At 36.2% G+C, this 14502-nt stretch overlaps 1 protein-coding gene across 45 annotated transcripts in view; it reads left to right on the plus strand.

Annotated features, from left to right (window-relative positions):
* The window catches only part of KIAA0586, a 119568-nt gene extending 105371 nt beyond the window's left edge, over positions 1-14197 (plus strand). For 19 of the 45 annotated variants that reach the window (XR_010151127.1, XR_010151130.1, XR_010151134.1 and 16 more), the window contains 2 exons: positions 6129-6194; positions 13849-14197. Coding sequence is in view for 38 of the 45 variants with exons in the window: in XM_063793436.1 (XP_063649506.1) it covers positions 6129-6194; positions 13849-14000 (218 nt within the window). In the remaining 7 variants the exon portion in view is untranslated. Of the gene's footprint in view, positions 1-3065; positions 3281-6128; positions 6195-9939; positions 10025-11793; positions 12070-13848 lie in introns of those variants that run through there. The other 26 variants (XM_063793432.1, XM_063793431.1, XM_063793434.1 and 23 more) reach the window with 5 other exon arrangements.
* The last annotated feature ends 305 nt before the right edge of the window (positions 14198-14502 follow it).

Genomic DNA, 14502 nt, shown 5'->3' on the forward strand with positions numbered 1-14502 from the left:
GGCTTCCTGTATTTGAAAGCTCATTTTTCATTCTTTCACTCTTTCAAAAGTTACCAGGTCTGGCCTTAGGGAAGTGAACTGGTCACTATGTCACATTTAATTTTTGTTTCCATATTTAGTTAGGAATGGCTAGAGATGTCAAAACCCACTGTCAAGGCTACACAGATAATACAGTGTATTTTTAGTGATAACCACAAGCCATAATTTGAGAGAAGTCTTCATATTTAGGAAGGGTTTCCATCTCAGAAAATAGATTTTCTGTGTATAGATACAGAGGCACTTAGCTTCAAACTGCTTAGTAAATATTAGGGAGTTACTTTGCCATCAGCTTTGGTAATTATCAAATGTCATTTATAAGAATGTTATAATAGTGACCTTCTCTAACAGTCTGTGGCCTGGTATAATATAGGTGTATTAGAATTATGGGTGTTATTATTGACAAAGATATGGTTGAGTTTAAGTGTAGTTATGATATTATTGCTTAATAGACATAAACTGAAACAGCAAACTTCTTTCCTACCAAAGAAAGGAATTAAATGTGAATTTACAATGTATTAAGATTTTTTAAATGCTGAAGATTAGTTAAAACTGGATTATAGTTTGTGCTTTCAATTAAATCAAGTGGCTGATTGTCGTAGAGCATGAAGTATCCTAGATAGTAAGCCCTGTGAGAGTTAAACTACAGCAACAACAAAATCTCACCTTCTGCTTCTGAATAATTTCAGTGCACTGGTATTTCAAGGTTTTAGGAAAAAAAAATAGAAAGGAATTCATCTTTGTAGTCAGCAGTACGGCCTATGACTTAGTGTAACTATTTATTTGATATTAAAGGTTACCTAGTAATGCCAGTAATTTGGCTTAATTTTATCATTGGAAAAAAGTTTAAAAGTACAAAGGTATCATCTTTTAATTGCTGAAACTGCCCTATTGGTTTTTTGCATTTTAACTTTTTTATGGAAGAATAATATACATTCAGAAAGTACACATATTGTAAGTGTACAGCTCAAAGAATTTTCACAAATACAGTACACTTGTGCAAGCAGTATCCAGCTCAAGAAATTGAACACTGCCAGACCCCCAAAGGCCCTCATGCTCCCTTTCAGCCACAGTCTCTACTCCCACAAGCATAAAGCCACTATTCTGACTTCTAACAACCTAGATTAGTTTCCTTGTTTGCACTTCACATAAATGAAATCATACGGTATGTATGGCTTCTTTCACCAGGCAAACCTATTGTAGTTTTTAAGATTCTTTTAGTTTTTAAACTATTATGGCATGCTTTTATAAAGAATGATCTGAGAGGAATTTGTTTTAGTAGCTGTTTCACAGGCTGTTCAACTAACAGGAAGTGAGTTGTAGATAAAGTTGTCTATTAAAACATAGAGTCTGTCAGTTCTCAACCAAATTTTAATGCTGGAATGTCCCTCTAGACATTCTTGCCCCTAAAAGGCAGGCACTCTCTCTGTCATAACACCAACAGGAATACAGTCAAGTACTTAAATGCTTTTTAATAAGCTTTAATAATTGAATGTACATTACTCAAGTTAATTGTGATTTGCATTCAGGATAGGTGGGTCATCTATTTTCTGAATTAACTATCAACTTCTTGGCAGTGGGATATATACTTTTATGCCGCCAGGATCCTATTTCTGAAAATGCTATTATTTAAGAGAGTTGGTATACCTACTAGAGCCAATGAGTAACTTAATTTGGAGGATCTGGCCAGGTTATTTAACAAGTACTAACTTCTTTTTATATATTTTTAAGTACCCTAATAATTTATTGGATTTTTTTTTTAGTGAACTCAAATTAGTATAAAAATGTAGCTATCCTGACTGTTACTAATTTTAGATGTCTCCTTATTGAGTTTTGTTTTAAATTCTGTACATTGTCCCTTTAAAAATTTATGTTGTTTTGTGGGTTAAAAAATTCACATTTTGGGGGGCTTCATCTTTATATCCTTATTTTGCAGTTAACAGCCTTATAGTTTTATGCTGTTTTCTTAGATAATCCATAAAGAATTTGTTTAAAATAATACTATAAAGATTTACAAATGTAAGTATTACTATACCAGTGACTCTTAACTGAAAATAGCATTGAAGAGTCAGAAAGTAAGCTTTGAAGCCCAAAATAAATTTTTTTAAATATGAGTATAACTGTTATAAAGCCCAAATTTCAATTTTTTAAAAATACCAATTTTTATAAATGTCATTTTATTTTAGATTTGGGGTACATGTGCATGTTTATTGCATGGATATATTGGTATATTGCTTAATTGTGGGGATTGGGCTTCTAATGTACCCATTACCCAAATAGTTAACATTGTACTTGATAGGTTATTTTTCAACCCTGCCCCCCCTTCCCTGGCTTTTGGAGTTTTCATCGTGTATTATTTCTATCCGTATGTCCATGTGTACCCATTGTTTAGCTCCCACTTATAAGTGAGAATATGTGGTAATGAATTTTATGCTTCTGAGTTAGTTCACTTAGGTTAGTGGCCTATGAGCTCCATCTGTGTTGCTGGAAAGGACATGATTTCATTCTTTTTTATGGCTGTGTAGTATTCCTTGAAAAATACCAATTTTTGAAAAGGATATACACTAACTATAACATGGTTTACTTTCACTTGGCACCAGAGATAGCAACAATATTTTGAACGACTATTTGAAATGAAAAGCTAAAATATTGAAATAAGGGGGGTATTTGGAAAAGGCACAGTGTGTACAAGTAGTGCAATCCCAGTACTCCCTGTGTGCCTTCAATTAAAGCTTTTTCAGCCAGTGTCCCTGCTTTTCCAGGCTGGAATTCTATTTCCAAATCTAAGCTCACTTGTTCTTTATTTTGTAGTATCTTCAAACATTTAAGTAAAAGCTAACAAGTCAGCTTTTTGTGGTAAAGATAAAAATATAAATTATATTTAGAGTTAATATATAACTCAATTTCTAGTCAGCATCGCTCATTCAAAATTTCCATAGAAATGTTAATAGAAATTTATAGATCAAATAATTCCAAAATTTTCCTTCTCATCTTTTGACTTCAATACCAGTATTATGTTTTTTTTTCAGTTTTGATCAGCAGGATAAAGAATGGTAAGAACTGACAAACTTGAGAAGCAGTTTTCAAGTTGTGTTGACCTAGTTGTAGGCCGTGTTTGCTGTTTTAATCATCAACTGCAGAGCACAATACTCACCCTTCCAGTAAACCCCGTAAATCAACAAGTGAGAATTATGAAGCCACTTACTTGTTATAAGAATAAAAGTGGTCAACTCTGATATTGTGATAGTGGCTTGTTTTTTTTAACTGTTAAGACGTATCACTGCAGAAGTCAAGATCCTCCCCCAGTTTTGACTGAGGAGAGTTTTATGTTTACAATAACAGCAACAACCATATGTCATAGTTACCATTTATGTACCCTTCCTTTAGGTGGCATACTCTGCTAAGATCCTTGATCAACTCAATTAGGGAGTTAATATTCTCATTACTTGCTATAAACAAGTGGTTCTTCAATGGAAGGGATCTCTGAGGTGGTACTGATACCTTTGTTTTCATGTTTATACTCTGTGTTCTCTGTAGAATTTGAAAGGGAGCTCTATTAAACTGGAGGGACCAAGCAGTAATAATTTCTGTCCCTCTCTAACTCTTGGAAGTTTAGAAACAAAGTGAGAAGTGAACACAGATAGCATTTAAACATTAACATCATAGTAAGCACTTTTTTTTTTTTTTTTTTGAGATGGAGTCTCGCTCTATCACCCACGCTGGAGTGCAGTGGCGCGATCTCGGCTCACTGCAAGCTCAGCCTCCCGGGTTCACGCCATTCTCCTGCCTCAGCCTCCCGAGTAGCTGGGACTACAGGTGCCTGCCACCACGCCCGGCTAATTTTTTGTATTTTTAGTAGAGACGGGGTTTCACCATATTAGCCAGGATGGTCTTGATCTCCTGACCTCCTGATCCTCCCACCTTGGCCTCCCAAAGTGCTGGGATTACAGGCAGGAGCCACCGCGCCTGGCCCATAGTAAGCACTTTTAATACATTTAAAGATTTTTTAAAATTGTATCACAGTTGAGCTGGGCATGGTGACAGACACCTGTAGTTCTAGCTACTAGGAAGGCTGAGGTGGCAGGATGGCAGGATCCCTTGAGCCCAGAAGGTCGAGGCTGCAGTGAGCTATGATTGTACCACTGCACTCCAGCCTGGGTGACAGAATGAGGCCCCATTTCTTTAAAAAACAAACAAACAAAACCTATATCACAGTTGTATGTTCAATTTTGGTCTATTTGTGGATATCAAATATATGTAACTTGTATTTGTCCACACTCTTGTCCTTATAAAACATTAAATTTTCTACAGTATAACAATAATAGTTTAACATGAATGTTTATCTCCAGTGAGAATGTATTGCCCAGCATAATGAAATATGGAATGCTTATAAACTTGCTCATTTAAATATCTTCTTATAAAAATCCACCCAAAAATTTTTTTAATTTTTAGTATAAATTTTTTTTAATTTTTAATTTTTGTGAGTACACAGTAGGTATATGTATTTATGGGTTACATGAGATATTTTGATACAGGCATGCAGTGTGTAATAATCACATCAGGGTAAATGGAGTATGCATCTCCTTTGTGTTACAAACAATCCAATTATACTCAGTTATTTTTAAATGTGCAATTAAATTATTTTTTACTGTAGTCACCCTGTTGTGCTAGCAAATTACTGGGCCTAATTCATTCTTTCTATTTTTTTTTTTTTAACCCATTAACCATTCCCACTTCCCTTCCGCTCTCACTACCATTCCCAGCCTGTGGTAACCATCCTTCTACTGCCTATCTCCATGAGTTCAATTGTTTTTTCTTTTCTTTTCCAGCCTGGCTCTGTCGTCCAGGCTGGTATGCAGTGGCACCATCTTGGCTCACTGCAACCTCTGCCTCCTGGACTCAAGCCATCCTCCCACCTGAGCCTCCCAAGTAGCTGGGTCTACGGGCGCGAGCCACCACACCTGGCTACTTTTTGTATTTTTTGTAGAGACTAGGTCTAGCTATGTTGCCCAGGCTGGTCTTGAACTCCTAAGCTCAAGTGATCCACCTGTCTCAAACTCCCAAACTGCTTGGATTACAGGCATGAGCCACCTCACCCGGACTGTTTTTATTTTTTAGTTCCCACAAATAAATGAGAACCTTCAAAGTTTGTCTTTCTGTGTCTGGTTTATTTCACTTAATGACCTCCAGTTCTATCCATATCATTGCATAAGACAGGATCTCATCCTTTTTTATGGCTGGATAACACTCCATTGTGTACATGTACTACCTGAAATTTTTGTGAAATAAATGAAGCTTAAGAGATAACTGATTTTTATCTTAAAGAAAATTAGAAAAGAAATACTGATTATACAACATTATAATTTTTTTCATATCACCCTACCCCAAGAATTTGTTTGAAATAAGTTATAGAAGGTTGTTAATTGACTGTACTTCACAGCACAGATTAACAGCATCATAACGGAGCCATGCCCTTAGTATCCAGAGTGTCTTGTTGGCCTGAGACCTATATGTGCTATAGGTTTCTCTCAGTTAACTTTCCGATTCTCTGGCCATAAAAAAGATTTTTTCCTCAGCCTATTTTATCTCAATACTAAAAATTTGCTTTGCTATAATAGTGTATTGCTCTTCTGTGCTCCCTGCCAGCTTTATGGGTTGTTTCCTACGGATTGTATTGAGTAATATGCTCCAGGCTGGCCTAGGAAGAAGGGAGATTCTAAACCTCTTTTTGTAATTATTAAATTCTTAGGTAACAGAATCTGTGAAAACTTTTCACCTTTGAAGAAATGGCCCATTAATTTCCTTTATTTGATACAAATTTCAGATTTTCTCATGACCCTTTGCTTCCCCCTCCCATCTGTGATGCATAAAGATAATAATCCGTTAAAGTATTTCCTATTGATAGTCATTAAAATTCAGCTGTTTAACTTCCTTCTTTACTTCAGGCCACTAGATCAAACTTCTGTTTACCTGGTTTTATGAGAATAACGGTGGGAGTGCATTTGGTTTGTGTTCTTTTAGTGAATAGGAATGAATCATGATTATTTCTATGCTTAACTGATTTTCTTCTGAAAAAATAAATTTTTATGTAGTTTCACCAGGTGATATGGATCGGACACAAATCGAGCTTAATCCGTACCTCACATGTGTATTTTCAGGTAAGATTTTTACTTTAAAAGTTCTTGAACTTGGAGCTGTTCAGATTTTTTCATTTCCTGATGATTCTTTCTCTCATAATAATCAACACAGTAGAAATACTAATAGCAATTTTTAATTCTTCTGTAATATCTGTAAATTCACCCCAGGTTATAAACTCAGCTCTCCAAAAGGCATAAGTTAGGGGACAGGAAAGAAAACCTATCATTTCGCTTTGGAAAGTTTATAAAATGATGAATTAAAAGGCTGCAGGTGTGGTATTCAGAGCACTAAGGATAAGACTCGAGATAATTCCATCTGGGGGAGGTTATTTGTTGGGACAGGACAGTGTTTAAACTTTGAAGTCATTTTAAACAAAGTGAAGCAGCTGGAACCTGGCATAAGAAGAAACAGATCTTTCACATTAACGATTGCTTTTTAGAGGAAAAAATTGGAGTTGTTTTTACAGGTGTCGGAACATTTATTCTTCCTATAAGAACTGCTTTGTTTTTACCTTAAATTATAAATTTTAAAATAAGCATTTGTCAACACATTTGAAAAATAAAAAAAGTAATAGGATTCATATGCCCAAAAGATATTTTGGGATAAGATCATTGTAACATTTTAAGTTACCCTTTCTAAAACATGAGTAAGGAAAGAAATGTTTAATAGTGACTAATTCTGGAAAGCAAAAGTAAATAAAATATTGCATACTATACTTAACATCAAATGATGAGGCACCTTCTTCATCAAGTCTTTCATTTATTCTCAAACACTGGGGCTATGATGTTGCAAATCTGTAGGACTGGGTTAAGTATGTGAGGAGAATTGAATACAGCAGGATAGTTTAGCAGCTGCTTACACAGGAATTGGAGCAAGAGTGGATGAGTCCAGGGTGTACAGGAAAAATGCTTCAAGAACTCAATAAAACACAGCTGAAATACTGTAACATTTTCACAGACAGCTGGGAAGCAACTGCGTTGCTGGAACTCAGGGCTGATTTTAAAGACAAGATCTGGTCAGTGTGAATCTAAGCAAGCTGTTAGCAAAGAGAAACCACAGACTCTCTAGGTAGGAACAAATCAATTTGGTTCAGCAGTCATTTCAAGGTCCACTGTTTGCCCAGCATCATGCTGAGGCTTTGTAGAATGCAGAGGTAAATAAGACACAGTCACTGTCCTAGTGGAGCACATCTTTAATGGAAACAACAGACTTACAAGTTAGTAACAATAATACAAGATGATAAGGTCACAGATACTTACTGTGTACCTGCTATCCTAGTCACTCAGAACACAAAGACTGTCAATTCCAAAGACTGTCCATGCCCTTAAGGAATGCATTGTCTGGAAGAAATGACAGATACATAAATAATTACAGTGCAGTCTGGTAAGTGCTGCAATCAGAATAAGACAGCCACAATTAACAGGAGAGGAACTAATATTTCACCACTATCACTGGAAAAACAATCCAGAGAATTGAATCCTACCATTCGTTACATAACTTATTACTCAGAATAAATTATAGTTTTTCTTTTACTTAGTTTTATAAATCTGACATCCAAAAACAGAAAACATAAAATTTCTTTATGAATTTTAAATATTTTTAAAGCAAAAAATTGGAATTTCAAGTGTCAAAAACGTGTATTAAATTATGTCTCAGGAAGCTTCTAACGCATGGTCTGACTCCATGGCATGCCCCACTTAAATGCATGCCAGGTTAAATGACACACTGCAAACCCATGGAATCAAGGAATAGTCTTTTTTATAGACCTGAAAACAGCTGTTGAAACAATTACATCATAGAGTAATGACTTGACTGTGCAAATTTAAAAAGTCAAACTTTAAAAGCATCAAACTATATTTAATAGAGGTAGAAGATTTATATTTGCTTTCATGGTGATTTATTAAAATGTTATGTCTTTTCTTTAAAAAAATTAATTTTTTTATGAATGTTACCCTTTTCGCCTGTTCACAGTAATCTAAGTGATGCTTTTTTTAATGTTCCCAGTCTAAAGAGTTCTCTTACAAAGTTCTAAAACTGTGATTTAGCTTGTGTACATGAATACTTTAAATAAAAAGTTTTCAGCCGGGTGCAGTGGCTCACGCCTGTAATCCCAGCACTTTGAGAGGCCGAGGTGGGCAGATCACGGGGTCAGGAGTTTGACATCAGCCTGACCAACATGGTGAAACCCCGTCTCTACTAAAAATACAATAATTAGCTGGGTGCGGTGGCACACGCCAGTAATCCAAGCTACTCAGGAGGCTGAGGCAGGAGAATCGCTTGATCCCGGGAGGTGGAGGTTGCAGTGAGCCAAGATCATGCCATTGCACTCCAGCCTGGGTGACAGAGCGATACTCCGTCTCAAAAAAAAAAAAAAAAATCCCAAAATATACATTAACAAATACCTTTTGATAAGATGGTACATTTTATTGCTATAACTTCTTGATTAAAACACAGTTAACTGGAGTTTAAACTAGCATAACTATTTGGAGGCCTTCCAGAGTGTACTCTCTCTTTCCCCACTCCCTCTTTTTTTCTTAATTGTATTTCAGTGAAACATTCTTATTCCTCCTTCTAAAGCAGAGTACCTTTTGCAGCCCACCCTGAGCCTCATTGCCTCTTAGATAGTGGCTTTCCAACTACATAAAAGTAAGAGCTGATATGTTTGTGTGCTTTCTATGTTCCAGCACTATATAAAACACTTTGTATGTATTATCTGGCTGAATCCTCATAAAAACCTCTGAAGTCAGCCGGGCGTGGTGGCTCACACCTGTAATCCCAGCACTTTGGGAGGCCGAGGCGGGTGGATCACGAGATCAGGAGATTGAGACCATGGTGAAACCCCGTCTCTACTAAAAATACAAAAATTAGCCGGGCGTGGTGGCGGGCGCCTTTAGTCCCTCACAGCTACTTGGGAGGCTGAGGCAGGAGAATGGCGTGACTCAGGAGGCGGAGCTTGCAGTGAGCCAAGATCGCGCCACTGCACTCCAGCCTGGGTGACAAAACGAGATTACGTCTCAAAAAAAAAAAAAAAAAAAAAAAAAATCTCTGAAGTTGGTACTCATATTTTTTTTATAGTTGAGAAAACTGGGGTTCAGAAAAGTTATGTAACTTTTTCAGTCTCTTATTATTTTCTATCCCTCTTACCTTTTGCCTATTTTTCTTTATAGTACTTAGCACTTCCTGTTATATTAGATGTTTATTTCCTTACTTGTCATTCATCCCCTAAACCCAACAGAATGTGTGGCCAGTGAGGTTAGACCCTTTGTTTTCTTCACTGCTGTATTCTCCAGAGTCTAGAACAGTGCCAGGCACATAGTAGGTGCACAGTTGATATCTGTTGGATGGATGGATGAGCTCAGCTCTGCCCTGTTCCAGAATCCATTCTCTTATCCCCTCTGCCTTTTACTCCTTCCCATACAGAAGCCTCACACCAGCAGTCTGGGTGGGGCCATTCCTAAGTGACCTGATTTGGACCCTACTCTTGATCTGTCATGAAGAGACTTGTGCTTAAAACTTCATCACCGCTCCCAAGTTTGTTGGTGTTCTTATTACTGCCTAGTCAGTCAACCAAATCTGTCATTTCAGAGTGAAACTTGGTTCTTTGTAAGTACTAAGTCTCCATCCAAAATATCTTGACCCTATTTCCACTGCCAAGGATCATTAGTTTTTCTATGGACTATTTTTATAGATCCGTCTCCCGTCTCTCTATTTTCCACACAGCTATTAGGATGATTTTTACCTCTTTTTTTTTAACTTTTATTTTAGGTTTGGGGGTACATGTGAAGAAGGTTTCCTGTATAGGTAAACTCAGGCTGTGGAGGTTTGTCATACAGATTATTTCATCACCCAGGTATTAAGCCTAGTACCCAATAGTTATTTTTTCTGCTCCTCTTCTTCCTCTCACCCTCCAGTCTCAAGTAGATCCCAGTGTTTGTTGTTTCCTTCTTTGTGTTCATGAGTTCTCATCATTTAGCTCCCACTTATAAGTGAGAACATGCAGTATTTGGTTTTCTGTTCCTGCATTAGTTTGCAAAGGATGATAGCTTCCAGTTTCATCCATGTTCCTGCAAAAGACATGATCTTGTTCTTTTTTATGGCTGCATGGTATTCCTTGGTATACATGTACCACAGTTTCTTTATCCAATTTGTCATTCATGGGCATTTAGGTTGATTCCATACCCTTCCTGTTGTGAATTGTGCTGCAGTGAACATTTGCATATATGTGTCTTTATGGTAGACTGATTTATATTCCTCTGGGTATAAACCCAGTAATGGAATTGCTGGGTCGAATGGTAGTTCTGCTTTTAGCTTCTTTGAGGAATCATTATATTACTTTCCATAATGATTGAACTAATTTACCCTCCTACCAAGTGAATAAGTATTCCCTTTTCTCTGCAACCTCACCAGCATCTGTTATTTTTGGCCTTTTAATAATAGCCATTCTGACTGGTGTAAGATGGTATCTCATTGTGATTTTGATTTGCATTTCTCTAATGAGCAGTGATATTGAGCTTTTATTCATATACTTGCTGGCCTCATGTATGTCTTCTTTTGAAAAGTGTTCATGTCCTTTGGGGTTGTTTTTCTCTAATACATTTGTTTTAAGTTCCTTATAGATGCTGGATATTAGACCATACATTTGCTCAAATTATTCCTGTGGTCAAAATTTTTTGTGACTCCTTACTGCTTTCACAGGACTTGGCCCTGGCCTTGCTTATCTCACCATTCCTCCTATCCAAACAATATTTGATATCAGAATACTCAGAGTTCCCTTAACACATTAACTTTATCTTGACTTTATTTTGTTATTCTGTTTTCCTTCATTGCCTTCCCACCATCTTTTCAGTCCCAACTCAATGGCTACCTTCCACTTCATTTAAGTTTTCCTATACATGTTTATCTCCTCTACTAGGTGATGAACTTCTTGAGGATGAGGACTCTGTCTTCTTCATCTGCATATGCTCTTAGCTCCATACATGCAGGAGATTCATATAGATGTTTAGTTAGTGCATATATGCTTTTGGAGAAGCCCACTTTAATGTCTCTGGGCCTCAGTTGCCTTGTCTGTTTCTGAGAATTACTGTTAGGATCAGATAATATGATGGTGAAAACGTATTTACAAAATTTGAATTGTTATACAAATATAAGGCAATAACTGCAAGAAATGCTTACAGTGATTGAATTCAGTATGTTCCTTGAGACTTGGAAACTTCTAGGAGATCCCTCCACCCTAAAAAGTTATAGCTCTTGTTACAACATTGAGCAATTTAATCTGTAATTTTATGCACAAAGTAGAAAACGAAGGTATATACAAAGTGGTTTTGTGAAATTAAATAACAGAGAAAAGAAGAGTATTTGGTATCACTGTTGTTTTTGGCAGATGCATAACTCAAGGAATGGATTAGAAGGTAACATTAAGTTGTTTGTATGAGTGGAAAATTAATTTGCTCTGGGACTTAGTTATATCCAGTGTTAGTTTTTACTTTATTCATGAGGTGAGCTCTGATATTGGCTGCTTCCCTCAGTTATTTTGTGTATTCTGCATCATGGCTTTGTAAAATATAAGAATGTTTAAATATTATATATTATTAATGCTTATGTCCTATACACATTTTTAAGGCCAGGCATGGTGGCTCACATCTGTAATGTCAGCACTTTGGGAGGCTGAAGAAGGAGGATCACCTGAGACCAAGGAGTTTGAGACAAAGGAGTTTGAGACCAGCCCCGGCATCACAGGGAGACCCTCCCTCTACAAAAAATTTTTAAAAATTAGCCAGGCATGGTGGTACATACCTGTGGTCCTAACTACTTGGGAGGCTGAGGTGGAAGGATCGCTTGAGCCTGTGAGGTTGAGGCTGCAGTGAGCCATGATCATGCCACTGCACTCCAGCCTAGGTGACAGAGCAAGACCCTGTCTCAAAAAAAAGATTTAAAAAATATAGTCTTTAGTGTCTATTCATTGCATTTTTATTACATCCTGACAAACTGAAAAGACTAAAATCTTTTCCTATTTGAAATATTTATTCTATTTAAATTCACATAAAACTTGTTTTCTTTTTAAATACTATGGTATTATATTATAGTTTGTGATATTGCTGTAATGATACCAAATCTTATCTTCCTCTCTCTTTTTATAAAAAAATGAAATAGTAACAAAAAGGAGTGATACAGTATTTAAAATAGTCTTTGTTAAATTTCCTTATATGAAAGGAATTTTCCTTTTACAAGTATTCTGAGCTTGGACAGCTATGATTGAGACATCATTAAAATCTCCAGAACTGTCTAATTATACTGTGGCCCCTATAAAAATTTAATGAAAAATTCTATGTTATTACTGTAGAAACTACTTGAAAAACATAAAGGGTTTTTAGAAAAATTACTGTGACTCTTGTCTGAAATATGTCTTTAAGATTGTTTAAGGTAATTTATTTTTAACGTATTTATTATTCTTATGTCTATGGTAAATCCATGAAATTTTAAATGAGGATTTTTGTTTGTTTGTTTTAATTAATACCAAGTTGACAGTCTTTATATTCTTAGGCATTGTGCTTTAAACTTACAGGGGTGAATTTGGGTATAGGCAGATACATACACTTACGTAGTCAACTTTGAATTTTTTACATATTAATGAATTATTTATCCCAAACTGCCTGCCCTCTGCCACCAGCCAGCTTTCATATTAGACATTATAATATTGCTCTCAATCCATGAAGTGGGATTTTTTTTTTCATATTTCATTAAATGTAGAGATAATGTCTACTTTACAGTAGAGAGAAAAGTCTATTTTACAGAGAAAAATGCTTTCCAAAGTCAAGTGTCAGTAATACTTGGATGACCACTGCAGTATGTTTTTCCTCTGACATTGCTAACCTTATATCACTTCTGTTGGCTAATAGCATAGCACCCTTAGGCACTCAGTAAATCATTATTAATGACATGCTCTTGAGTTTAAGAGTCCATTTTTTAGGAATAGGAGGAAGAGCAAAGTGCCTTGGCAACCTTTGACTTCAAATGCCTTTTACATGGCTCATATCTTACCTCTTTAAAAAAAAAAAAAAAAAAAAAAAAAGTTCTTGCTCTAACCACAAACCTTTAATTTCTGGCTATTATAGTGTTTTATTGCTCTCCTAGCTATTTACTTAATGGTAACAGTAGTAATAATGGCTATCTTTTAATGGTAATGGGAGCGCTTAGTTTTTGACCACTTACTGAGTGCTAAGCTCTGTTGTTGAGCTCTTCACTGACACTATTTTATCCTCACTATACTGTGCAAAGTAGGTACTATTATCCCATTTAACATATGGGAAACTGAACTTTTGAGTGGTAAAATAACTTGCTGACAGTCACACAGCCAGCAAGAAGTTAAGTCTGGATTTCAGAGACTAGGCCCTTAACCCCATTTGATCTTACTTAGCATTTATCATCTGTATCACAACTTTTAGCTTGTATACTGATGTTGTCTCTGACTGATTAGGAGTGAGGGTGGAAAGGAGGAAGGTGTATTTTACCTCTCTGACAAGTTCTGAGCACCTTGGGACAAGAGAGTCCCTTGTATGCAATCCTTATTTGGAATCCGCGCCCCCCCACCCCAACCTCATATTATTTCGCAAAGCATAAAGCACGTAAATACTCAGGATACGCATGTTGAGCTGAATGAGTTTCTCCTTTGTGCAGGTGGGAAAGCAGTGCCACTCTCCGCTTCACAGATGCCCCCTGCCAAGATGTCAGTGATGCTGCCGTCAGTGAACTTCGAGGACTGCTCTCAGTCTCTGAGTCTCAGCACAATGCAGGAGGACATGGAGTCTTCGGGGGCAGATACCTTCTGAACGGGAAGAGACAGCCAGCACAGTGTTTATGCCACTGGTTTTAAAGTCATTTTACCTTGGCTTAAAACCCTCTCTCAGACTGTTTGGTTTTTGAGCATATTCTGAAAAAAAAATTCCAATATTTTTAAATAAAACAAAAAGCATAATTTGGGTATTTAAAGTTTTTAAATAAAATAAGTATAAGTCATCATAAGTCTGATTGCGAGTTGTTTCTTAGAATCCTGAGATAGCATAGAGTAGTGAAAGGGCATGGCTTTTGACATCTAGGCATTTAATCTATAGGTGTAATTATCTGTATGTATTTATAAAATTATGTAGCTCAAGGTCATTCATTCTAACATTTTTATAACAGCAAATAGAAAAAATCAAATGTCTATCAATAATAGACTGGTTTTAAAGTGATGGTACATCAGTACAATGGAATACTATGTATTACAAAAAAAAATTAAAAAGTTTATTGATATGGAATAATCTTTGAGATGCACTGTTAAAGTGAAAAAAG

Source organism: Pan troglodytes, chromosome 15 (genome assembly GCF_028858775.2).
Source record: "Pan troglodytes isolate AG18354 chromosome 15, NHGRI_mPanTro3-v2.0_pri, whole genome shotgun sequence".
Taxonomy (NCBI): Eukaryota; Metazoa; Chordata; class Mammalia; order Primates; family Hominidae; genus Pan; species Pan troglodytes.